This window comes from Sorghum bicolor, chromosome 2 (genome assembly GCF_000003195.3).
Source record: "Sorghum bicolor cultivar BTx623 chromosome 2, Sorghum_bicolor_NCBIv3, whole genome shotgun sequence".
NCBI classification, from domain to species: Eukaryota; Viridiplantae; Streptophyta; class Magnoliopsida; order Poales; family Poaceae; genus Sorghum; species Sorghum bicolor.
This window is the reverse complement of record NC_012871.2, coordinates 16862260-16887639: the sequence shown is the minus strand read 5'-3', so window position 1 is coordinate 16887639 and position 25380 is coordinate 16862260. Positions and strand designations below refer to the sequence as shown.

General features: G+C 43.3%; 2 protein-coding genes across 2 annotated transcripts; one reads left to right on the top strand and one right to left on the bottom strand.

Moving 5' to 3' along the window:
- On the top strand, positions 2817-4284 carry LOC8059751 (aquaporin PIP2-6). The gene is made up of 3 exons (XM_002461886.2): positions 2817-3514; positions 3613-3753; positions 3903-4284. Exons 1-3 carry the CDS (start codon positions 2906-2908, stop codon positions 4011-4013), a joined length of 861 nt encoding a protein of 286 aa, XP_002461931.1. The 5' UTR covers positions 2817-2905; the 3' UTR covers positions 4014-4284.
- On the bottom strand, positions 7028-9462 carry LOC8057968 (ATP synthase subunit d, mitochondrial). Its single transcript, XM_002459749.2, has 5 exons — positions 9168-9462; positions 8355-8436; positions 7776-7840; positions 7550-7636; positions 7028-7468 (listed from the first exon to the last, which is right to left on the bottom strand). The coding sequence occupies exons 1-5, from the start codon at positions 9342-9344 to the stop codon at positions 7367-7369; spliced, it is 513 nt and encodes a 170-aa protein (XP_002459794.2). The 5' UTR covers positions 9345-9462; the 3' UTR covers positions 7028-7366.

Sequence of the window (25380 nt, the reverse complement as noted above, 5' to 3'; positions counted from 1 at the left end):
TAGTTCTATGAAATAATTATAATCATATATCCAAAGGGCATAAAGAAATTGTACAAACCAACATGAAAACATATTTTGGGCCCATAAGCTTTCCCATCAAAATTTCAATTCATTTTAATAAAGTGAGATTATACACAAGTAGATATATCTCCTCACAAATAAAGAATTAACTCCATCCTACAAAGCAAAACAATTGGCGCAATGGTAAGGCATGTTGGTCTCAATCCCTTACTACTTGGTTTGGTGTCTAGGGTCTACTATTTTTCCTATCTATTATTGTTAAGTGTATGGCTAGATCTACCACTTTTTTCTTTTTGTATAATAATTAATTATTATTATTATTATTATTATTATTATTATTATTATTATTATTATTATTATTATTATTATTATTATTATTATTATTATTATTATTATTATTACTATTACTACTATTACTACTACTACTACTATTATTATTATTATTATTATTATTATTATTATTATTATTATTATTATTATTACTACTACTACTACTACTACTACTACTACTACTACTACTACTATTACTAATACTATTACTATTATTACTATTATTACTATTATTATTTTTATTATTACTAATATTAATAATATTATTATTATTATTATTATTACTACTACTACTACTACTACTATTTTTTTATTAATTAATTAATTAATTAATTAATTAATTGTGTGCTCTATCAAACATGTATGACAAACACTAGCCATTTCTTTATACTAGTATTTTTCATTAAAACAAATTGAATATGTTGATATTGTTTTGACCTCCAATAATATATGCCACACAGTAATATGAGAGAGGAGCTATGGTATACAACTTTAAGGGTATATGGTAGATAAGATACGCCACATTAACTCTGGTGAATAATATGCCACGTCAGTTTATAGCCGCCATGGTTGGTTACATGTTTTTAATTTCGCACCAAAAAAACATCTCTATCATGTCAACTAGAGATATTTTGGTATTTCATGTCAACTATTATTTGATACGCTTTTATGACGTGTCTTCATGCTACTCACGGTTAAAAGCATGTCTAACTATGTGTCATATTTTTACGTTTTTAGTTGCGTGTCAAAAAGCATCTTTAGGTGCCTATTGACGATTTTGAGATATGCTTTACAACATGTGTAGAGATTAGTGACGGTTGAAAGCGTGCCTAATTTTGTGTTATTTTGATACGATTTCAATAACGTGTTAAAAAATATGTATAGATATCTTTTAACGTTGAAAGCGTGTTAAATATCGCGACACTTTGTTGCGTTCTTTAAATTGTGTTAAATAACGTCTTTAGGTGCCGACGTAGAGACGCTTTTGATGTACGTTACAAATAAAGCGTCGCTATAGGGGGTTTTTCTAGTAGTATGCGGCGTCGAAGACAGGCTGTGGTCCTAGACTCAGATGGACTCTAGGCACCAATGACTGGCACAAGGTCCTGTCACGAGAGCCGTCGAGAGGGCGCGACCAGTGCCCTACCTCCTGCCGGAGCTACATGGGAAATGCCTCAACTACATATCCTCCTCACATAGGGTGGCGACCTCTAGCACTACCTACATCATGGGGGTTTTCACCATCTGTGCATGACTGCAAGCGGCCGCAGGTGGCGACCTCTGTCAGGACTGGCATTCCTGGTGGCACGGGCACTCTACCCAGGGTCGTCGTGACCAGCTCTCACGCTCTTAGCCACTGATCCATGATGGTATGTCGGGCTCGAGTGGAGTCATGCTAAGCGCCATTAGGCATGGCGGCAGTGGTTGTCGACACCGACGTCGTAGCCGGCCACAAACACCGCCTATGATATTGCTAAGAGGAGCTAGTGGCGAGTCGAGTGGCAAGAGCTACCTAGGAAGCTAACGGCAAGCTGAGTGGCGAGGCACGCCATGTAAGCCTATATGAGTTTGGCCCATTGACACTCACGTCGTACTTTGGGCGCCACGCCCACCGCACGCGAGGTCTCGAAGGACCCGATAGTGGAGGAGGTTGCAGCCTCGCTCACAATGTGTCGACCTATTTAGGTCATCCGCTGACCGAGTCCCTTCTCCACGGTGCCAGTACACAACACGTATAAACTTTTCATTCTTCGTGTTTCCTAAATCTTATACGAAGAAAGTTATACATTTTGGTTGAGCCGGAAATCTTGATGTATCGTGTATGAACTTCTCATACATGCACATATGATATACTCCCTCCATACTTGAAAAAGTTGACGTTCTAGACTCGTGTAGATTTTGCAAAACTTGTCGTTCTGCACTGCCAGCTGCTGGCACGGACGGGAATACCCCTGCGCTTACGTCCTTTCGGCCTGCCAAGAGCACGTCCGTTCGGCTAGCCGCTGCATGCGCTCACGTCTGTTTGGCTGGCCGCTGCACGCACATCCAAGAAGTTGCACAGGCTCGCGTCCGTTTGGCTGGCCTCTGCCAAGCGCGGCGTCCGTTTGGCTGGCTGTTGCACGCGTGTCCCTTACAACAGGGCTTGAACCCAGGATGCAACACTCAAATTGCTAGGCACTAGCCAGCTGAGCCAATTTATCTTCTTGTATAGAGAGCCTCAGCCACCATATTTATTAGGGGCAGATATGGAAAACTAACTTCTAATTAATCACTTCTTGGTTAGCACAATCATGTCCTAGACATCAAGAATTATAGATATGGAGGGAGTATGTACGTATATTATAGCTGTGCCCCATGTGAAACAGCTACTTATGAGTACCCAAACTATCTAAAGTTAAAAGAAAAAAATATATATTATAGCTTAAACCCTCATCGACCCCTATAAAAACACCCCATGACAGCACGAAAACCACAACACAGCAAGGGCTACCAAATTCTCAAGCAGCTCTTGCAAAGCTAGCTTCCAGCAACAGCTCGGTCAAGCGCAGAGCAAATGGCCAAGGAGGTGGACGTGTCCGCACTGGAGGCCGGCGGCGCCCGTGACTACATCGACCCTCCGCCAGCACCGCTGGTGGACATCCACGAGCTCGGCAAGTGGTCCCTGTACCGCGCCGTGATCGCCGAGTTCGTGGCCACGCTGCTCTTCCTGTACATCACGGTGGCCACGGTGATCGGGTACAAGCACCAGACAGACGCGACGGCGTCGGGCGCCGACGCGGCGTGCAGCGGCGTGGGGATCCTCGGCATCGCGTGGGCGTTCGGCGGCATGATCTTCATCCTCGTCTACTGCACCGCCGGCATCTCCGGTGGCCACATCAATCCGGCCGTCACGTTCGGCCTCTTTCTGGCGCGGAAGGTGTCCCTGGTGCGCGCGCTGTTGTACATGGCCGCGCAGAGCCTCGGCGCCATCTGCGGCGTCGCGCTCGTCAAGGGATTCCAGAGCGGATTCTACGCGCGCTACGGCGGCGGCGCCAACGAGGTCAGTCCCGGGTACTCCACCGGCACGGGGCTCGCCGCCGAGATCATCGGCACCTTCGTGCTCGTCTACACCGTCTTCTCCGCCACCGATCCCAAGCGCAACGCCCGCGACTCCCACGTCCCGGTAATTGACCTTGGAGCACTGCCATCTTGCACGTGGAAATGGCAAGCCGATGAGTTGCCTCTTTTCTGTACTGACCAAGTGACGAACGAAATGGTCAGGTGTTGGCGCCGCTTCCGATTGGGTTCGCGGTGTTCATGGTGCACCTGGCGACGATCCCGATCACCGGCACGGGGATCAATCCGGCGAGGAGCCTCGGCGCCGCCGTCGTGTACAACAACAGCAAGGCCTGGAGCGACCAGGTCTTACACATTTACATATCCCTCTCCGCACATTTTTGCAAGATTGCAGCAGCTGGCAGGAATCAGCTGTTAGCTTAGCTATGGTTTCATCGATTAATTGTCCTGGATTGGAAACTGACACATGTACACAATTTTGTTCATTGGTGCAGTGGATCTTCTGGGTGGGTCCGTTCATCGGCGCGGCGATCGCAGCGCTGTACCACCAGATCGTCCTCCGCGCCAGCGCCAGGGGATACGGCTCCTTCCGGAGCAACGCCTAGGCCCGTCTCGTCGGCCGGCCGGCCAGCTACTCAGCTCGTCCTCCTCCGCAGTTTAAGGTGAACGGAGAAGGAGACGTCCGGCGGCGTGGTTAATTTAGTAGCAGCAAGTAGCTAGCTTCGATCAAGTGATGTGTGGAGCGTGCGGCAGCACAATGTGTATGTTGTGCGTGTGCTGTGGGAAGCGAAGTGTAACGTTGTCCACGTGTGTACCCTGCTGTCTTGAAGCAAAGTTAATAAAGGAGGAATGCAAGTGATGAGAAAATTATGGGTACTCTTTTCAGCCCTTGTTTTCTTTTCATCTCTTTGATTAATTATGAGAAACATATGACATATCTAACAATCCACAAGGCAGGTTGCTGCAATCAGGTATACTTCAATGTTCTTTTTTTTGTTTCAGTTTGTGATTTGTAAAAGTTACAGCTACAGTCCTGCTTAGCCTTGCACTAAGCTCCGAACAATGTCGCTTTGGTTGAGCTCCAGCTCCAAATTCCAATGAAATTCAGAGATTGACTACTATAGCACTTTCGTGGTACTCTTGGAGCCCATTTTCGTCTTGTTTAGTTCGCGAAATTTTTTAAGTTTGGCTACTATAGCACTTTCGTTTGTATATTTGACAATTATATCCAACGTAGACTAATTAGGCTCAAAAGATTTGTCTCGTAATTAGTTAACTTTTTATCTATATTTAATGCTCCATACATGTATCCAAAGATTCAATAACAGGGAATCTTGAAAAAATTTTAGAACTAACAAGGCCTTTGTTCTCCTATAGGAGAGCCCAAATTCATCACCAACTCTAGATAGACTTTGTTTGAAAGAGCTCCTCCACTAGCTTCAAATCCAACAAAAACACATTTAGAACCAATTTTTTTAACCAAACACTTACAGCTCCACCGTGGATTTAATCCACCGAAATGGTGGATCTACGCTCATATTCACCACAAAATCCAAGTCGAGTAGGGTAAAATTACCCACCTACCACTCATTGCACAAAAAAACACGGTTCATTCCTTTCTTCTTTCTCATGACCGAGCTCTGACTACTCACGCATAGGAGCACCACCACCATGCACGCCTTGCCGGCCGTGCCTATGCCATCATGTGTGCCCCGCTGGTCGCGCCAGTCGTGGCCACGACCTCGTCCCCTCCTGCGTGCAAAGTTGTTGGATGGAAGGAGCCCGTGGCTTTTTTGTATCTTTTTTATTATGCCCCTCACGTGTGGGCCTAGGTTGGCATTGAGATAGAGAGAAGCATAGAGCTGTACCAAACACTTTGATGAATCACATATCAGTGGAGCTGCTCCACGGTGGAGGTGAATCTAGGATCTAGATTCTTTTTTTTTAAGTGGAGTTCTTCTAAACATGCCCTCAGACTTCTTTATCTATGTAAATGCTCACCTGTATACACATACCTTCTTCTTAAAAAAAAACCTCCAATAAATTGAGAAGGTAAATCTTAAAAAAAATTGATGGAATAAATCTTAAAATTTGAAAAGTATATCATAGGTGTCTACCTGTCATATGATAGGTCGCCTAGAATAACATTATTTTTGGAATAAATACACCTTATTAAGCCCACATGTGCAGCTTCCATCACAAAGAATATAATCAATTGAATCAGTTTCCATGGGTTCAGAACTTTGCTAAACAACATTAAAACAAGCATAATATTTGTATAATTTCCTTTTGATATGGAATATAAAACCCACTTCATGGTTACTGTCCATAACTCCATATACATACAGCACAGATAGTATAATCTGGAAATGGCTCTCAACATCATATCTAGTCTTATAGTATTGACTAAGGGGGGTTCAATCCGAGTATATGGAGTATCAGTTTACTATCTAAGCATGGTTGCATGGCCTTTATTAATTACTTATTAGTTGAACATAGACACCATTATCTTAATCCAACCCCCAAAGAGGTAAACATCAAACGACGGATGCGTCGGTGCAAACCTCTTTTTTAGGTCCAAAAAAGAAAAACAGAGGCTTCCAGGGCCTGGCTCCAGTTCCTTCACAGGTCCTTGTCTAGCTAGACGAAACCATATGTATAACAGCAGTTAAAAGAACAGAGCCTAACTGCTGAGCTCCAGTCCATCGCGAAGGGTTGTTCATGACGGTGGCTTTGCTCAGCCATTCATTCCGTGGTCAGCTGTTACACGTCCACTGACAATATACAATTCCTTCCTCGAGATGCAGCTTTCGAGTAGTACGTAATTTGGGCCCGGGTGTTGGCGTCGGCACTTGCACCGACTGTGGAACAACCGGACCTTTTTGTGGTTTTGTCCTCGCAGCCACCACATTCTGCTAAATTTTGCCGACCACAGGAAAGCCACTGTTCGGAATCTTTGGATGCCAACTTCAGAATACAAAAAAAATTTGGCATTTTTTGGTAGAGGTGCAGACCAAGTTCGATCGATTTCAGCTCTGGGAAAGGCTGGAAGCCAAAAGAAGATGGTGATTGATGCAGGTGGGGTCTGATCTCAGATGCAATTGGTGAAGTCAATGGTAGCTTTTCGACTTTCGTCTTGCCACGGAGAAAAATGGCAATTGACCCTTGACCGTACATATATACGGATTCCTTGAGATTAATGGAGGCGTGGTTATGTGGTACAGTACTTAAATGTTACACATAGTACTACTTCTGTAAACGACTGGATATTTTCCGATATGCAGCTTCAGTGAACGACTGGATATTTTCCGATATGCAGCTTCCAATTGGGTCGTCGGCGGTGCACGAACTCAGTTTTGCTGAACTGCAGGCCTGCAGCATAACAAAAAGTCCAAAACTGGCCGTCACAAACGTCCTGGATAAATTTGCCGAACACAGGACTGAGCGTCTTAAAAAATATCTGGCTGAACTTTCAGTACATATGTGCTATATGACATTTCATGGCACCGACCAGCGTTATTAGGTCACTCGGCTGCACAACACCCACAGAATTAGTCCACGGGGAACACTTGCAGAGCCATGACAACTGATAGCTAACACAACAGATTCAGGCTTCAGATGACTCTCAAGGAACTTGGCCTAGAAGGATGACTGGAGGAGTGTATATTCCAACAAACCAGCAACTCTTTTTTCTAGTAAAAAAAACAAACAAACCAGCAACCACAACCTGAGTTAATTTCCATAATGTTTGGAGAGCAAAACCAAAATTATCATAAGACCCTTATGACACTCAAAATGTGAGGTCTGACCATGGTGCAAGGACAGACAAGTTACTTGGAACTTTGGCACGCCCAATACATGCGCTACACAATTCGTGAAGTTTGGATGGTTAACTCCTAAGGACATTTAGGGGGCGAAATGTATTATTGGATGTTCCAAAGAAAGGTGACACTGCGCCTTAGTATCCCCAATAATCATTGCGGATCTCGTCGTCAAACTTCTGTTTCAGCTCAGGGTGCTTCGCAAAGTACTCATCTGCAGTCATCGTGCTGATCTTTTTCTGTGTGTACAAGCAAGGTGTGATGTTAGCATGACTTGTGTGAAAGAAACATGATCCATGTTTGTTAAAGATCAAGCTCACCTTCATCTCCTTCATTTCAGCAATCTCCTTCTCTATCTTCTCTGATTCCTTTAGTGATGCTTTTTCCGCTTCCTTCATTTCAACCAACTATGTATATCATACAGGCAGAAAATATCATTAATATATGAAGGAGCCAAGGAGGCAATGGTCAAAGCAATACAGTCACAGTAAACAAAGGAAAGGAACTAAGGAAGTACAAGTTATAAAGAGAGGAGTGGATCCTCACCAGAGCATCAAACTTTGGCTTGTACTGAGGAGTGACAGTGTCAACATACTTGGGGATCTCTATGCCTGCATTTTTTCACGATTCACATCACAATAGGTGGTTAAATAGCTGAAAAGTGCAAAGAACCATAAGAATATCTGAAAACTTTAAGACCGGCAACTGTGAGCAGAACAGTACTAAATCATTTGGTAAGACATCTAGGTCCATCTTAGAGTTCAATGTTGCAATGCGCCATGTACGCAGCCTATTATTAGTAGCCCATTTACAAAGAGCAGTAAGAACTGCCTAGTTTCAGCTGAAATTTTCTACCAAAAATATCTCCAATAATATGGTATCTAAAAAAATATGTGGTATTCAAACGCACACATGAAACACCCTTTATTTACACAATCCTACTATAGATCTTTGTTACCATGAATAGAAAAAGGAAGTTGCATCTGGTGTTCTACTCAATATTCCAAGTTAAACAAAGATAACAAGTTGTAAATCCCAAAAATAATATAACCAGATTGCCTGCAATTTAATAGTGCAACAGTTTGCAGATACATGAATAAGATGGAGAGGAGAATTACTACTTACTTTCATAGGCCTCCTTGTACATATCGACAACTTTTGATCCAATTCCTTTTTTGTAGTACTCCCAATCAATTGGCTGGGGTTCCTGCAAAATAATTGAAGAAATACTTAGAAGAGATGGCCCGTGATTTCAATGTTGCCAAGAGCATATCAACCAAACTCAATGCACAACTACAATGAGGTAGGACTATGGGCATTTAACAGATATAAGAGGACTATCTATTTAATAAGGACAATGCCACTTGTCTTCTTGAACTGGCAAGCAAATGCTGCTTGTCAATGTGTAATAGAAATCTCTGCAGTGTTGTTGATGGACATCTAAACAATATTTAATCATTTATACCAATGGATTACATGCATCAGAAGCAAATCAGCCATTGACCTGTACCTTTTTTTTCTGTTTGTACTAATAACAATAACAAGCATACTGAGATACAATGAAAGCAAAACAAAATCAGAAGGTATTTGGGCAGCCTTCGCACAAAATGGAAATTTTACCCCAGAACATACTACATTCGGCATTGTCTGATGATTATGTATTAGTAGCAAGTAGTTCACAGACCTGGGTTTTATTTTTATCTTGCCTGCAGAAATGCAGGTGCAAAAACCTGGGTTTTCACCGACCTATTAAAACATGTTTCGGTCTACACAGTACACATATGCGCGGATACATCATATGCAATATAGATGATGGCCCTGATTTCCACAAAAAAAAATTGGTACACCGGGATGCTACGAATCGCCAGGACAAACCCGATTCAATCAAACCTGATTTGGGGAAGATGAACCAGATCCTAGGATGGCTTGGACGATTACCTGCGAGAACTTGGTCTGGAGCTGGTGATTGACGTCCTCGAAGGTGCGGCGGAGGTTGGCGAACTCCTTACGGGCCTCATCGGAGACAAGCATTTTGGCCAGGCCGTCCCAGTCGATCGCCTTGCCCGCCTTCGTCGCCGCGTCGGACACCTTCTTCACCACCCCGTTCCCGCTCATCTTGCTCGCCTCGCGCCGCCGCCGCCGCCGATCCGCGTTCACCTCGTAGACAGAACGGGGACAGCCTGTGACGGAGTGCGTGATGGAGAGTGATCCTTTGCGTTCTTTCGTTTGGGCCTTCTTGGTGGGCTCAAATGGGCCGTCCAGTGTAAGAAGTAAGAATGGATGGATCAGATTCGTCCAAGGCCCTTGAGAACTAGGCTAGGCTAAGATAGGATGCCTCGAGTGTTTAATAAGATTGTGCTTGTTCTGACTTTGATAATCTCGAGATTTGTTAGTTCAACTTGGTGCATACGTTTATAAAGGTGAGTGTGTGCTCGTGTATGTAAACGTCTATATTTGTAACTGGGTGAAAGGATCTAATTGGCCTAGAGGGGGGTGAATAGGCGTATCTTAAAAAACCTGAAAATCAAAAACTCAAGTTGCGGAAGTTAAATGCCTGTCGGTACTACCGACAGTTTGGGCTTGTACTACTGGTGTAAGACAGCCAGTACTACCGACGTAACTGTTGGTACTATCGACGCCCTAAGAGAGCAATGAAATCAGAGTATATTGAGTTTTGATTTCAGATCTGAGAGTTACCCCACTCTCCTAGATGTAGTAGAGGGTGATGTTGAGGTTCCCCTTGGCTCGGTTCTTCTCCAAAATGTAGATCGGCCCTTGTTCACCTATGAAAGGGAGTCGAGAGGAAGAACACGAAGAACACAAGAACAAGGGTAGTCGATGCTACCTCCACAGCAAGACAAGATATTTTTTTCGAGGTTCGGCAATCCCCACGAAGGAGTTCCTACGTCCCCGTTGTTGAGGTGACCACGAAGGTCCGACCACTTAGGTCTCCTCCCTCAAGCAACCACACAGGTTAGCTCAAGATTTCCACTAAGAATCAAAGGGTTATACAAACACTTCGGGGTGCCCTCACAAATGAATCAACACGGGCAACCACGAAGAACGCCTAGCCGGCTAGGGTTCCAAGAACCCAAGAGTAACAAATGCAAACAAAACCGGCAAGACGAAGAATCCAAGTGCTCAAGTCACAAATCGAAGCTCCCAACTCTCTAATCTCACTTCTCTAGCTCGAATCTCTCAAGGAGTGAAGTCTAGGAGCAAAGAGGGAGAGAGAGTGGGTGAGACAAAGCTTGGAGACTGATTTCTCAGATGTAGAGTTGAAGGAATGGGAGAGCTAACGGTCAGAAATGAGGGAAGAGATATTTATACATAGGTCCTGAACAACTGCCGGTACTACCGGGGCAACCACCGGTACCACCGGCTACCTCAGATCTAACGGTAAGAAGTCTCTATGATTTGCGAGAAATAAGCCTACCGGTACCACCGGGCTTTTGTCGGTACTACCGACCATTGCCGGTACCACCGGTGGAAGGCTGGTACCACCGGCAGTTCAAATCTCCGCAACCAAAGTCAGCGCAGATTTGGCCTGCCGGTACTACCGACGTTTCACACCGGTACTACTGGTGCTGGCCGGTACCACCGACCCGAGCCCGGTACTACCGGTAGTTCATTTTCTCGCAAAACTCAGGAGAAAGGCTGGCACTGCCGGTACCACCGGCCCTGAGGGTTGGTACTACCGGGTCACCCTGGCAGAGAAGAAATTTCCTAGTGCTTCGTGCGTGCAAGTGTGTCTCTCAAGCGCAAGAAGTAAATTGACCTAAGCACCCTTATCCTCATTTTACCAACTTGATTTGCATCCCTCTTGATGGTGCGGCGTTTCCTATAACTCAAACAAAGAATAAAAACTTTGTAGCCACTTGAGTCGAAACACCGTTCATCCATTAGAAATTTAGGGGTGCTATAATTCACCGAATGTTTTCGTTCAATTCCATCAATGGACTAACACCTGTAGATTATGCTCGATAAACACGTTAGTCCCTAATTTGGTTGTCATTAATTATCAAAACCCACATCGGGGGCGAATGCACTTACAAACTCCCCCTTTTTGGTAATTGATGACAACCAACTTAGGCTTATAAAAATTGAAAGAAATGAAGCTTTTGAATTCCAAAATTCAAGTTGAGCTCCCCCTCAATGTATGCATTGGATTTGAAATTTCAAATCTTGATTAGAATCAAGATGGCATACATTAAGAACAAGCTCCCCCTAAATTTTGCAATCCGTGGGGTGCCTAAGTGTGATGCATATGACAAGATATATCACAAAGAATAAAAAGAAAGAACTTGAATGGTTATGCAAGAAAGAAAAGGACTTATAGATTATCATAACCATTCATAAACAACATTACATCAGCACAATCCCAAATCAGCTAACACAAGCAGGATATGACAAATAATCTTAGGTGTTCAGCCTACAATCAACCATCACACACACAAAGTTTAAGTTTACCACATGGTTCACCACACGAGATAATCCACACGAGATAATCCTGATACCAAGCCTAATACCATATGAGATAAGCCTAACACTCCCCCTTTGGCATCAAATGCCAAAAAGGGTAGGCTTCATGAAGCTCCAAGGGGCAAAGGCAGTAGGTGAACTACTCAACATTATCATCATCATCATCATCAAAGGCACTGGTTCACTGAAAACCCTGCTGCTGCTCAAACTCAGTGTCACACTACACCTCATCATCCTGTGCTGCACTGTTGCCACTAGCATCTGTTGCTAGCCCTTTCCCTTTGCTTGGACTTAGCCTAAATACATCTGACATTCCAGTCTAGGTGCTTACTGTCTTGCTAGAATGCAAAGCCAATGACTTGCTCAATGATATACATGAGATACAGAGCATAGGGGAAGGACTGGTTGGAGGTCTAGGAACCCTCCTCAATGTGTGATGCCACAGGAGATCTGTCACACTGAACCTCTTCTTAAGCCCAAAGCAAACAAGGATGGTTGGAGTATGATTCTAAACTGAAGTAGCATCACCAACCTTTGTGTCAATAGTAGCACGGAGCAAATTGTTGAGCACATAGAAATAGGGCTTTAGACCTTCTGTCTTACCATTTGCCTTAGTCGGATCAACATTAGGCTGCTTCAATGAAATCAGCCCTGCCCACACCATTTGGACAATGACCATATAAGCTAGGAGCATCACAGACATGGTGATCAAACCCAAAAAGGTGGGAGAACTGGCGGTAATCATACTGACAGTGAAGGTCCGCAGTCATCTAGTGAAGTATCTTGTGCTCTACATCAATGTAAACTGTGGCCCAAAACTGACAAATAACCTCTGTGTTCCAGTTATGCTTGAATGTCATAAGTTGCAGGAGGTCAAAAACCAGTGAGCAGAAATTCTAAAGGAGGTGAACCACATAGTATACTCAAACCAACTCAAATTTGTCCAGATTTCATGAAGCCATTACATAACTATGGACACATTTGAGCTGTGAAAAATAGATTTTGAAAGATTTACACAATTTTTCACAAGAGTTTTTGCCTATTCGAATACACACATGCACACACTAAGCATAATATTAGCCCTAGATGCACAAAGGTAAAGTAAAGATTCAATCATGGAATGATATACCTTTTGATCAATGGCCTTGTCGTCTCCATCAAGGTTAAGATGTCCGGTTGTTGGCATTGGTGTCTTTATGGGTTTGGCCTTGTCAATGTCAAACTTCTTTAGCATGTCGGTGGTGTACTTGGTTTGACTTATGAACATGCCGTCTTTGAGTTGCTTGATTTGGAATCCAAGAATGTATGTCAACTCCCCCATCATGGACATCTCGAACCTCTTGGTCATGATCCTACTAAATTGCTCACTAAAGTCCGCATTAGTACTACCAAATATAATGTCATCGACATATATTTGGCAAAAAAAAATATCATTATTGACTTTGCGAGTAAATAAAGTGGGATTAGCTTTTCCAATCTCAAACCCTTGTTGAGTAGGAAATCCTTGAGACGATCATACCAAGCTCTAGGGGCTTGCTTAAGCCCATAGAGTGCCTTGTCAAGCTTGTAGACGTGGTCGGGATGATGTGGATCTTCAAAACCCAGCGGTTGCTCCACATACATGGTTTCACAGAGGGGGCCGTTGAGGAATGCACTTTTCACATCCATTTGAAACAACTTGAAATCATGGTGAGCAGCAAAGGCAAGTAATATGCGAATAGATTCAAGCCTAGCTACAGGCGCATAGGTCTCCCCAAAAACCAAACCTTTGATTTGACTGAAACCTTTGGCTACCAATCGTGCCTTGTTCCTTGTGACCATGCCATACTTATCTTCTTTGTTGCGGAAGACCCGTTTGGTACCTAACACATTTTGCTTGGGTCTTTCCACCAAGGACTAGACTTCATTCCTAGTGAAGTTGTTCAACTCCTCTTGCATGGCCATCACCCAATCCGGATCCTTCAAGGCATCTTCCACCTATTTGGCAACATAGAGGAGACAAAAGAGTAATGTTCACAAAAACCAACTAAACGAGAGCGTGTTGTTACCCCTCGTTGTATGTCTCCCAAAATGCTGTCAACAGGATGATCCCGTTGGATGGAGTGATGAACTCTTGGGTGAGGCACTACTGTTCTTGTTTGAATTGGACCATCATCTTCATCTTCATAGTCTTGGTTGATTGGAGAATCAAGATCTTGACTGTCTCGATCACCACCTTGGTTGGGTCTTGAGTTTGTGGTGGATCTTGACTAGCTTGTTCCCTTGAGTCATGACCCCTTCTTGAAGTGGAAGTATCATCATGGGCATTGGTTGACCCATGATGCAAGTTTGGATCATGAGGAATTTGCATATGTGCATCATCTTCTTCTTCTTCAACAGGGTTCACTTCACCGGTAGCAAGCCTTCTTGATCACTTGATGAGATGGTTCTTCTTCACCTAAAATTTTAGCATTGACTTGCTCCTTTTGAGAGCCGTCGCTTTCATCAAAAGTCATGTCTACCACTATTTCAATTTGACCAGTGGTCTCATTGAAGACACGGTAGCCATGTTCGTTAGTACCATAACCAAGTAAGAAACCTTCATCAACCTTTGGTGCAAACTTAGAGCTTTTGGATTTATTATTAGGTATGAAACACTTGCATCCAAAAACTCTAAGGTAGTCCACCTTAGGCTTTTTACCGGTTAGAAGCTCGTAGGCGGTTTTCTTCCTCAACTTGTGGAGGTACAAGCGGTTGATAGTATGACATGCCGTGTTGACAGCTTCCGCCCAATAGTCTTCTTGTGAAATCTAGTATTCATCCAATATTGCTATTATGGCTTCAATGAGTGTCAGGTTCTTCCTCTTCACAACACCATTTTGTTGTGAAGTGTATGGAACCGAGAACTCATGCTTGATGCCTTCTTTATCAAGGAAAGCTTCAATGTTGGTGTTTCTAAACTCTCTCCTGTTGTCACTTCTCACTTTCTTGATCTTCACCTCAAACTTACTTTGAGCTCTTCTTGCAAACTTCTTGAAGATCCCTTGGGTTTCACCTCCAATACTTATATAAGCATTGAGTCCGAATAAGTCCATGTGAAGTAACTCAAGTGGTCGTTGATGTAGTCATGATGTTCTTAGTGGGATGCTTGTCTCCAACTTGCTTTCCCGCTTGACATGCACTGCAAATTCTATCTTTCTCAAAAGAAACATTTGTTAGTCCTAGGATGTATCCACCTCTTTGAAGATCGGCCAAGTTCCTCATCCCAACATGAGCTAGACAGCGATGCCATAACCAGCCCATGCTAGATTTTGCCACTAAACAAGTCTTGGACCCCACTCTACTAGATGAGAAATCAACTCGATAGAGCTTGCCCTTAAGTTGACCCGTAAAAGCAATAGAGGAATCCGACCTTCTAGAGACTTCTACACCCTTATCCGTAAAGAGACAATTGTAATCCTTCTCACAAAGTTGTGAGATGGACAACAAATTGTATCCCAACGAATTCACAAGTAATACATTTGAAATTGAATTATCATTTGAGATAGCAATTTTACCCAAACCAAGGATATCTCCTTTACTATTGTCACCAAAGACAATCCTTTCACCTGCAACTTGATTTGATTTAAAGGATGTGAACATGTTCTTCTCTCCGGTCATATGATTGGTGCATCCATTATCAAGCACCCATTTTGGTCCACCGGAGGAGTATTCCTACAACACAAGATTAAGCTTTTGTTTTAGGTCCCGAGATGGGACCTAGGGGGTTAGAAATATAAGACTTGGGCACCCAAACACACCTTAAGATTTGTCTCTTCTTAAGGGCACCCACATACTTCACAACAATCTTGCCATCCTTGTCCCAACAACACATGTAATCACAAATGTGATTGCGTGAAATAGGCACTTGTTGCTTGGGCACCTCCACTTGCTTCTTCTTGATGTTCTTGTTGTTTGTAAGAGGAATTATAGGAGTAGCAATATTTTTCACCTTGTCAATAAGGTCAACAAGAGGCACACTCTTGTTGAACTTCACATAAGCCACCCCATTTATCATGTTTCTTCCATTGGCCTTACCATTATACCTATTGTAACTGAGGCCATCCTTGATTATGGGGTGCCTTGATGCCTTGAACACATTTGCCGGTTGCTTGTCCTTGCACTTGCAACCAATCTTGACAATTGTGTTTAATCTTTGGATCTCCTTGTCCTTCTTTGCTAGCTCAACAAGGTTAGTAGCACAAGCATTTATATCAACATTTAAGCATCTTTCACAGCTTTTACTTGTTGAAGCTTTGGAATTCTTGGAAATGGTAGAGGTGCTAGTCCAAAGCTTGTCATAGTTTAGTTCAAGCTCAAGATATTTAGTTGTCAAGCTTGTAAGGCTCTCTTGAGCCAAACTATGATCATTCTTTAGGCTAGCCAAAGAGTTATTAAGTGAAGAATGTCCCTTAGACAAATGATCATTAGCATCTTTGGCTAAAGACAATTCTACACTCAACTTATTAGCCCTCTCCTTTTCCTTGGAGAGACATGCTTCAAGTCCTTGGTTCTTCTCCCTTTCCTCTAGGAGCAATTCCCCTTGCGACTCAATGCATGACTCAAGCTTATCTTTAGCATATATTAGCTTTAGGATTTTAGTTGCAGCAGCTTTACCATATTTCTTAATGAGATTTGATGCATAGTTTTCATCATCTTCATCATCACTATCATATTTACTAGTGGTGTGAGTGGGAGAGTCAAATTGTACCTTATCTCCTCTTGCCATAAGACATGTAGGAGTGGCATGGTCATCGTCGGAGAGGTTGGCGAAGAGTCTAGGTGATGAAGAAGTGCAGGTGAAGAGAGAGGTCGATGAAGCATTGTTGGTGAAGATGTTTGTTGAGGAAGATGTCTCTTGTATGGCGAGGGCAACCATACTCTTCTTCTTATTGTCATTGTCATCATCACTGTCACTGTCAGATTGCCATTCTTGATCTAGATGTGCTTCACCTCTCTTCTTATCCTTGTACTTCTTGTCACCTTGCTTGTTGTATCTTGACCTCTCCTCTTTGTTAGGACAATCGGCTGCAAGATGGCCGGTGTCACCACACTCATAGCAAAACCTCTTCTTGTATGGCTTATTTCCTCCATATCTCCTCATATTATATTTCTTCATTATCAAGTAATTCTTGTAGTTTCCCACTAGCATAGCTTGCTCTTTATCAAGATCATCGTCATCATTATGCTTATGCTCACAACACCCTTTGTTGCAATGACTTGACTCACTTCCATGTGATGCCGTGAGTGCAATGCTCTTTCTTTGATTGATTGTCTCCTTAGCTTCATCATCCAAGACTTCATGATGCATCAATTTTGCAAGCATCTCTTGAGGTGTGATCGTGTGGTAATTGTCTTTCTCCATAATGACGGAAGCAAGCATATTGTTCTTTTGTCTATACACCCTACATATCTTTCTTGCTGCAGAGTTGTCATCCCATGTTGTTGCTCCAAGTGCTCTAATTTGGTTGATCAAGGACATGAATCTATCAAACATGGCCTTTGTTGTTTCTCCCTCAATCATGCAAAAATTCTCAATCTTACTTTGTAAGAGTTCAATGTTTCCAACTCTTACACTTTTATCTCCTTCAAATGACACCTTCAAAGTGTCCCAAATTTGCTTTGCATTCACCATGCCATTCACTTTGTTGTTATCCTCCGGAGTGAGGCATTGCAAGATCAAGGTCACTGCCATTGCATTTAGGTGAAAGTTGTTGACGGTCCTTAAGTATCAAACTTAATTATCAAATAAATAAAGAAAAAGATCCAAATAAAAACAAGATCCAGACTTAGGGTTTTATCTGACAGAATTCCACGAGTTTTGGTGTTTGTCTATTTCTGCAGGGGGTTATCAGGAAATATGGAAGAAAGGCCCACATGCCGGGATTACGTAAAGATATTAACGTGCTGTGCAATTATCTTACATCTAGAAGACTCCAGAAGCCACGAGACTGAAGCGGAGGAGAAACGGGGCCAGAGACAGGGCGCCCGCCCTGTCCTACTGGGCACCCGCCCCCTCCCTGAGTCCAATCAGGACTATGCTTTGCGGGAGATCTCCACCGACCTAAAGGATGAATCTAAACCATACAATCTATGTCGGTTTGATCCAAGGGCCCATATTCACTTGAAGGGACTATAAAACCAGACCCCCTGGCCCCTGGAGGAGAGAGCCTCTCAACCCTAATTCATTGTTCCATCAAGGGAGAAGAAGCCTCTGATCAAGATTAGAGCCACCACATCAATTAGACATCTAGATTAGCATAGCTACATAGGATTAGAACTAGAAGGAGTCAATCTTCGATTGGTTTCCGGATCTGTCAAGAGGATTCTTGGTAATTCTCTAATTGTGCTTCTAATTGCTTTCTAATTATCTTTGTTCTTCAACATTATGAATATGACTTTGTTCTACTTCAATATATTGCTTATGACTTTGCTCTACTTGCTTATATTCAAGATTATATTGTTCTTAGTTTATCATAGTTATGTACTTGGCTTAGTTAGATTTGATCTATATACATGCTTAGGATCGTATAGCGTTTATCCATCGGATCCATGGGTAAATGATAGATATTGTGTAGGCGTGGTGCTTATACCGTATTTATCTGCGATTGTACCCAATATGCCAGATCGTGGGGTGGTTCGTGATAGTGACAGCTTCATTGATTCTTATATAGTCCCCCTCTCGTGTATTGGGCTGGCAGAGCAACATTATTATAGGGGAGTGATTGCTGTGTTTCTCATATTCCTTGCTAATATCACTATGCATGGGCGTAGTCTTGTCTCGCAATGATTGCTAAGTATGCTTGCACTAATTATGATAATGCTAGACTATATAGTTAAGAATAACTTAGGGAATATTCTTGTAGTTCGTTCTAATACTGTCGACGAAAGCTGGTCGGCAGTCTACCTTGGGGTATACCCACGGTAGTAGTTTGTCGGTAGACGGTGCGCAAACTACGAACTCGATGGTGACGCAAGACACGGACAAGCTTTTTATCCAGGTTCGGCCGCCGAGTTGGCGTAATACCTACGTCCTGCGTCTGGTTGTATTGATTTGTGTTGAGAGAATATGATGTGTATAGTCTGTCCTCTAGGGGACCCCTGCCCCTCCTTATATATCGTGAAGGGACAGAGTTACAAGTAAAGTATCCTATTTGGTACAAAATCTTGTAGCCTTGCGGTGCACGCCGACCAGTCGTGCGCCGCACGTCTTCATCCTGTGGGCCGAGCCACCTCTGATGGTGCGGCCCATATAGGCCCATGAGGGTATAGGGGTTTATACCCCCACAGCTAGTCCCCGAGCACCATGTATTGTGATGTAACACGCCGTCTTGAGCTTCTTCGATCAGTGAGGCTTGACGTCTTCAATAAGCAGGAAAGTCGCCCAAACAGTTGCAACGGTATTTTGACCAACTCAAAAGACAGTTGATCAACATTGACATCGAAGAAGCAGGTTGTTCGAAGAATACATGGTGCTCTTAATCAAAAAAGATTTCTTTCCTGGTGAAGTGTGCCCACTTTACTTTTCTGAAAAGTATAGTCTTTCAAAAAGCAAGCATATTCACCGCAAGGTGAAGTGTGCCCACTTAGTCCCCGAGCCTGGTAGTAGGTGACGTAGGCACGTGGTGCCAGGGTCAAAAGAAAAGTCCTCAAAGAAATTCTGAAACTGAGATGCATCGCCAGATGCATCGTACCGATGTAGTCCCCGAGCTTGCTGGAAGGCGAAGTATGAGCCTTGTAGCAAGGTCTAAAAAATTGAATTTACCAGTCCGTCTGCAATTGAATAGACTAATCGACCAGTCCCCGAGCATATAACGCTCGGTGGTCGGTACAGTCCCCGAATTCTCAAATTGGTGGGCTGGTCGACCAGTCCCCGAGCGTATAGTGCTCGGTGGTCGGTACAGTCCCAAAACTCTCAAATTGGTGAGCTGGTCGAACAGTCCCCGAGCGTATAGTGCTCGGTGGTCGGCACAGTCCCCGAGCACGGCGTAGGGACCGGTGGACAAGTCCCTGAGCGTGGTTGGGAACGTAAACGTGCTCGGTGGTCGGCACAGTCTTCGAGCACAACATAGAGAGTAGTCGACAAGTCCCCGAGCGTGGTTGGAAACGTAAACGTGCTCGGTGGTCGGAGCAGTCCCCGGGCACAGCGTAGGGAATAGTCGACGAGTCTCCAAGCGTAGCTTGTCGACTGGGCCAAACTCCTAAAAAGTAAATATAAAGAATTGGTAGTACATGATGTATAAATAACCTTTAGATAAAAAATCAGTACTAAGATAAGTTTTAGATTTTTTGTTATAAAATTAGCACGAGTAGTTAATTCATCCTAGAGCTTGTACCAGCTCTGGTCTAGCCAACAATCAGCATGAGGTGCAGAACCTAGGCACGCGTAGGATTGTCAGCCACGTCAGAGAGCTACTGCCGACCACCCGGAACGCAGAGGGCGGATCTCGTGCACGTGTAGAGAGGAGTCGGAGACAGTACCGGCTCTGGAAAGCTCGTGTAGGAGAAAAAACTAGTCGGCTAAAAAAGTTGTTTTGAAGAATAATAATCTTAAAAATATTATGCCAAAAATAAATAAAATATTAGAATTGTACTTATCTTTGGACGAAAGTCTGGTCGGGAGAGTTGCTTGACTTGTTGTCGTGATGGTGGTCGCGGCTGTCGTAGCGCCGTTCTTCGCGGCGATTATTATTGCGACTCGTGGTCAGAGCAAGTAGGCTACACAACTTGGTCGATAGCCTGAGCAGGTCGGTGTCGTCGATCTGCCTCCCTTTGTAGCAGAGAAGCGGGTGACGCGTTGTCGGCGTGGTCGGAGACGTTGCTGGAGTAGTTGGAGTCGTAGCCAGCGTGGTTGAAGCCGCCGCCGACGTCGATGAAGAAGTGATTGGCGCAGATCGGATCTACACCTCCTCCGTGGTCGTGGCGGTGAAGCTGTTGAAGCTGACGGTGAACGTGAAGTCGCCCGCCATGGCCACAAAGTCGGGGATAATGACCATCTCGTTCGTCGGAAAAGTTGCACGCACACCCCCTACCTGGCGCGCCACTGTCGACGAAAGCTGGTCGGCAGTCTACCTTGGGGTATACCCACGGTAGTAGTTTGTCGGTAGACGGTGCGCAAACTACGAACTCGATGGTGACGCAAGACACGGACAAGCTTTTTATCCAGGTTCGGCCGCCGAGTTGGCGTAATACCTACGTCCTGCGTCTGGTTGTATTGATTTGTGTTGAGAGAATATGATGTGTATAGTCTGTCCTCTAGGGGACCCCTGCCCCTCCTTATATATCGTGAAGGGACAGAGTTACAAGTAAAGTATCCTATTTGGTACAAAATCTTGTAGCCTTGCGGTGCACGCCGACCAGTCGTGCGCCGCACGTCTTCATCCTGTGGGCCGAGCCACCTCTGATGGTGCGGCCCATATAGGCCCATGAGGGTATAGGGGTTTATACCCCCACAAATACCATGCTAATGACTTTCTAGAGTATCTAATTGAGGTGCTTATCATATTTATTATGTGGCTAGATCAGATTAGTTATCCTTGTCACTATTATTATTTCATATAGCTTTTATGTGACACTTATCCTTGTATGATGAGTTAGATATAATGTTCTCAATTATACATACAATGATAGATGCTCAATCTCATATTCTATTCTGTAATCAATAGTGATGATTTCTAATCCCTTCCCAGTGGTAAAAATATAAATAACGATACCTGGAATACTTCCCGGTTAAAATGTTGCATCGGTATTAATCTGTGCGCTTGCAGATCCCATTCATTATTTATTTAGAAGAGCAATTGCATATTTCAATACCGCGTCTCTTATATCATGCTGGGGATGACAACTTGGCTTAAGTGGTGTGAGGGATAGGTTTGGTATTTTTGGCACGGTTACTAGATTTAGAGAACTTAGTCTACTTTTGGTAATGATGTTAAGAATACCCAACAAAAGTCTCTTTCATCTTCGGGTGACCACTCATTTGGATTTTGAGGTGTATTTACTCCAATGTCCACCACTTCCCAACATCTTGAGGCTATGAGATGTAGATTCATCCTATGAGCCCAATCGGTGTACCTTACACCATCAAATGTAGGTGGTTTTCCAGGATTGATCATCGGCAAGGTTGGATTCTTGCTTGAATCACCACAGTCAAAGCTAGCTTTGTTGTAGTTCTTTGATGTTTTGCTACCATCTTCACTTTTATCTTCGCTACCCGATTCATGATTCTTTTTGCCTAGGAGCTCTTTCATCTTGTCAAGCTCTGCTTGCATCTTCTGCATTTGCTCTTGTTGCTGCAGCTGTAAGGATGCAGTGATCTGTGCTGTGATTTGATCAACAATTTGCTTTTGTGCTATTGGATCCATCATGGCCAATGTTGCTCCTCACGCGGTGAAGCGTTTGTACGAGGAACCTTGCTCTGATACCAATTGAAAGGATCTAATTGGCCTAGAGGGGGGTGAATAGGCGTATCTTAAAAAACCTGAAACTCAAAAACTCAAGTTGCGGAAGTTAAATGCCTGTCGGTACTACCGACAGTTTGGGCCGGTACTACTGGTGTAAGACAGCCAGTACTACCGACGTAACTGTTGGTACTACCGACGCCCTAAGAGAGCAATGAAATCAGAGTATATTGAGTTTTGATTTCAGATCTGAGAGTTACCCCACTCTCCTAGATGTAGTAGAGGGTGATGTTGAGGTTCCCCTTGGCTCGGTTCTTCTCCAAAATGTAGATCGGCCCTTGTTCACCTATGAAAGGGAGTCGAGAGGAAGAACATGAAGAACACAAGAACAAGGGTAGTCGATGCTACCTCCACAGCAAGACAAGATATTTTTTCCGAGGTTCGGCAATCCCCACGAAGGAGTTCCTACGTCCCCATTGTTGAGGTGACCACGAAGGTCCGACCACTTAGGTCTCCTTCCTCAAGCAACCACACAGGTTAGCTCAAGATTTCCACTAAGAATCAAAGGGTTATACAAACACTTCGGGGTGCCCTCACAAATGAATCAACACGGGCAACCACGAAGAACGCCTAGCCGGCTAGGGTTCCAAGAACCCAAGAGTAACAAATGCAAACAAAACCGGCAAGACGAAGAATCCAAGTGCTCAAGTCACAAATCGAAGCTCCCAACTCTCTAATCTCACTTCTCTAGCTCGAATCTCTCAAGGAGTGAAGTCTAGGAGCAAAGAGGGAGAGAGAGTGGGTGAGACAAAGCTTGGAGACTGATTTCTCAGATGTAGAGTTGAAGGAATGGGAGAGCTAACGGTCAGAAATGAGGGAAGAGCTATTTATACATAGGTCCTGAACAACTGCCGGTACTACCGGGGCAACCACCGGTACCACCGGCTACCTCAGATCTAACGGTAAGAAGTCTCTATGATTTGCGAGAAATAAGCCTACTGGTACCACCTGGCTTTTGTCGGTACTACCGACCATTGCCGGTACCATCGGTGGAAGGCCGGTACCACCGGCAGTTCGATTCTCCACAACCAAAGTCAGCGCAGATTTGGCCTGCCGGTACTACCGACGTTTCACACCGGTACTACTGGTGCTGGCCGGTACCACCGGCCCGAGCCCGGTACTACCGGTAGTTCATTTTCTCGCAAAACTCAGGAGAAAGGCTGGCACTGCCGGTACCACCGGCCCTGAGGGTTGGTACTACCGGGTCACCCTGGCAGAGAAGAAATTTCCTAGTGCTTCGTGCGTGCAAGTGTGTCTCTCAAGCGCAAGAAGTAAATTGACCTGAGCACCCTTATCCTCATCTTACCAACTTGATTTGCATCCCTCTTGATAGTGCGGCGTTTCCTATAACTCAAACAAAGAATAAAAACTTTGTAGCCACTTGAGTCGAAACACCGTTCATCCATTGGAAATTTAGGGGTGCTATAATTCACCGAATGTTTTCGTTCAATTCCATCAATGGACTAACACCTGTAGATTATGCTCGATAAACACGTTAGTCCCTAATTTGGTTGTCATTAATTATCAAAACCCACATCGAGGGCGAATGCACTTACACTGGGTCTCACAAAAAAATAAGATTGGTAATAGAAGCAGAGTTAAAATTGCAAAAGGAAAATATAAAAGAAAAAGAAAAGAAAAAAAGAAAAAGAAAAAAGAAATTAGACTCTTTTTGGTAATAGAAGAGATGGAGAGATAATCCGTTAGCCATATGTGTATGTTGTATCATATTTTGCACAATTTTATAGAGAGTAATGGGTGAGCCTATAGGTAATTACTTCCTCCGTTCCAAACTATAAACACTTTCACTTTTTTAGTACATCAAATTTGGTATGTATATCTAGGTACATAGCAAAATTTATGTACCAAAAAAGTCAAAGCGACTTATAATTTGGAACGGAGGAAGTATTTAGTTTCAAACTCAAACTTGAAATGTATTTTTCTCTCAATCCTTGAATACAATCTCAAAATTGTATGAATTGTGGTGTTTTTTATAACAAATGCAACAAAATAAGATCCCATATGAGTTTTTTTCCTCCTATTGTTTCGCTTTTATAAAATCAACATTTGAAATTCTCTGTTTGAACAATTTGGATATATTATTTTAACATTTTGGATATACTGTTTCAACATTTGTAGATAAGATGTTGAATTAGTTTATCTAAAATGTGAAATTAGGCTACGTAGATTAACAATCCAAAAAATCATTGAAATACATGTAAATTTTCAATTCAGTAAACATGATTAGTTATCGACACTAGAACTTTTTCATGACCGATCGACATAATCCAGCTGTTCCATGCCTGCTGGCAAGACACTAACGAGGAGAACCAACCACGAGTGTCGACGAGCTAGACCTAGAGTCTAGCGGCTACAATCAACATTACAATGAAAAATAAAGACAAAGAAACAAGTAAAAAAGAATAAAAAAATTAAGTTTGCTCCTATATGCGTTGTGACCGACCCTGCTCCTCAAAGCCAAGTAGGTGATTGGGTTACATGATGTGTGAGCAACTATCTTGCACAAGATTCATAGGAGGTCCCCTATTTCCCACTCTTTTCTAGTTAAAACACGCATTTCCTTTAGGAAAAGATTGATACACGCATGAAATAAAGCGGTAAAAAGAACTACTAGAGGTCCAGTCAAATTATTTCACAAATCAGATCATGAAAAGCATTTGCTACAAGACTTTGGTCTTGCAAGGAATATTTGATCAGATTTGATAGGACTTCTGATGCCTGTGCAGTGTGCACAAAGAGGGAGAGCAGATCGGTAAAAAGGTCACGGCACGCTGTGGCTAGTACTAGATTTATTTAGATTTGTTAGTACCTTGAATGCTATTCTTTTTTTTATGTGATGGCAAATCCTAGGGTGATCTTTATTAGTTGGAACCAGCAAGTGGATTAGCTCATGATTCCATTCGGAGCAGCCAAGCAAAACAAATAACACGCCTGCCACAAATGCTAGCATTCCTTCTGGATCAAATTTGGAGTTCGAAAGGCATTAGAAACAAAATGTTATGATTTGAGTATAAATTCAGGAAGTCGTAGCTTAGAGATTTAAAAATTTGAACTATTAAGCAGTATTTAAAATGTAATTTGTCTGTGTGATACATCACATCATTCTCCAGAGATGAAACAGCTCTTGCAGCAATAATATGTAGATAATTTTGATTTTTCCTATTCGGAGA

What these genes read in the sequence shown, in the direction of transcription:
- LOC8057968 (XM_002459749.2), bottom strand. Translation starts at nt 9,344, where the DNA reads ATGAGCGGGAACGGGGTGGTGAAGAAGGTGTCCGACGCGGCGACGAAG. An exon ending in TCCAGACCAAGTTCTCGCAG is followed by an intron (nt 8,437 to 9,167) that starts GTAATCGTCCAA and finishes ATTATTTTGCAG; the next exon opens with GAACCCCAGCCAATTGATTG. An exon ending in AGCCAAAGTTTGATGCTCTG is followed by an intron (nt 7,637 to 7,775) that starts GTGAGGATCCAC and finishes TGATATACATAG; the next exon opens with TTGGTTGAAATGAAGGAAGC.
- LOC8059751 (XM_002461886.2), top strand. Translation starts at nt 2,906, where the DNA reads ATGGCCAAGGAGGTGGACGTGTCCGCACTGGAGGCCGGCGGCGCCCGT. An exon ending in CCCGCGACTCCCACGTCCCG is followed by an intron (nt 3,515 to 3,612) that starts GTAATTGACCTT and finishes CGAAATGGTCAG; the next exon opens with GTGTTGGCGCCGCTTCCGAT. An exon ending in GCAAGGCCTGGAGCGACCAG is followed by an intron (nt 3,754 to 3,902) that starts GTCTTACACATT and finishes TCATTGGTGCAG; the next exon opens with TGGATCTTCTGGGTGGGTCC.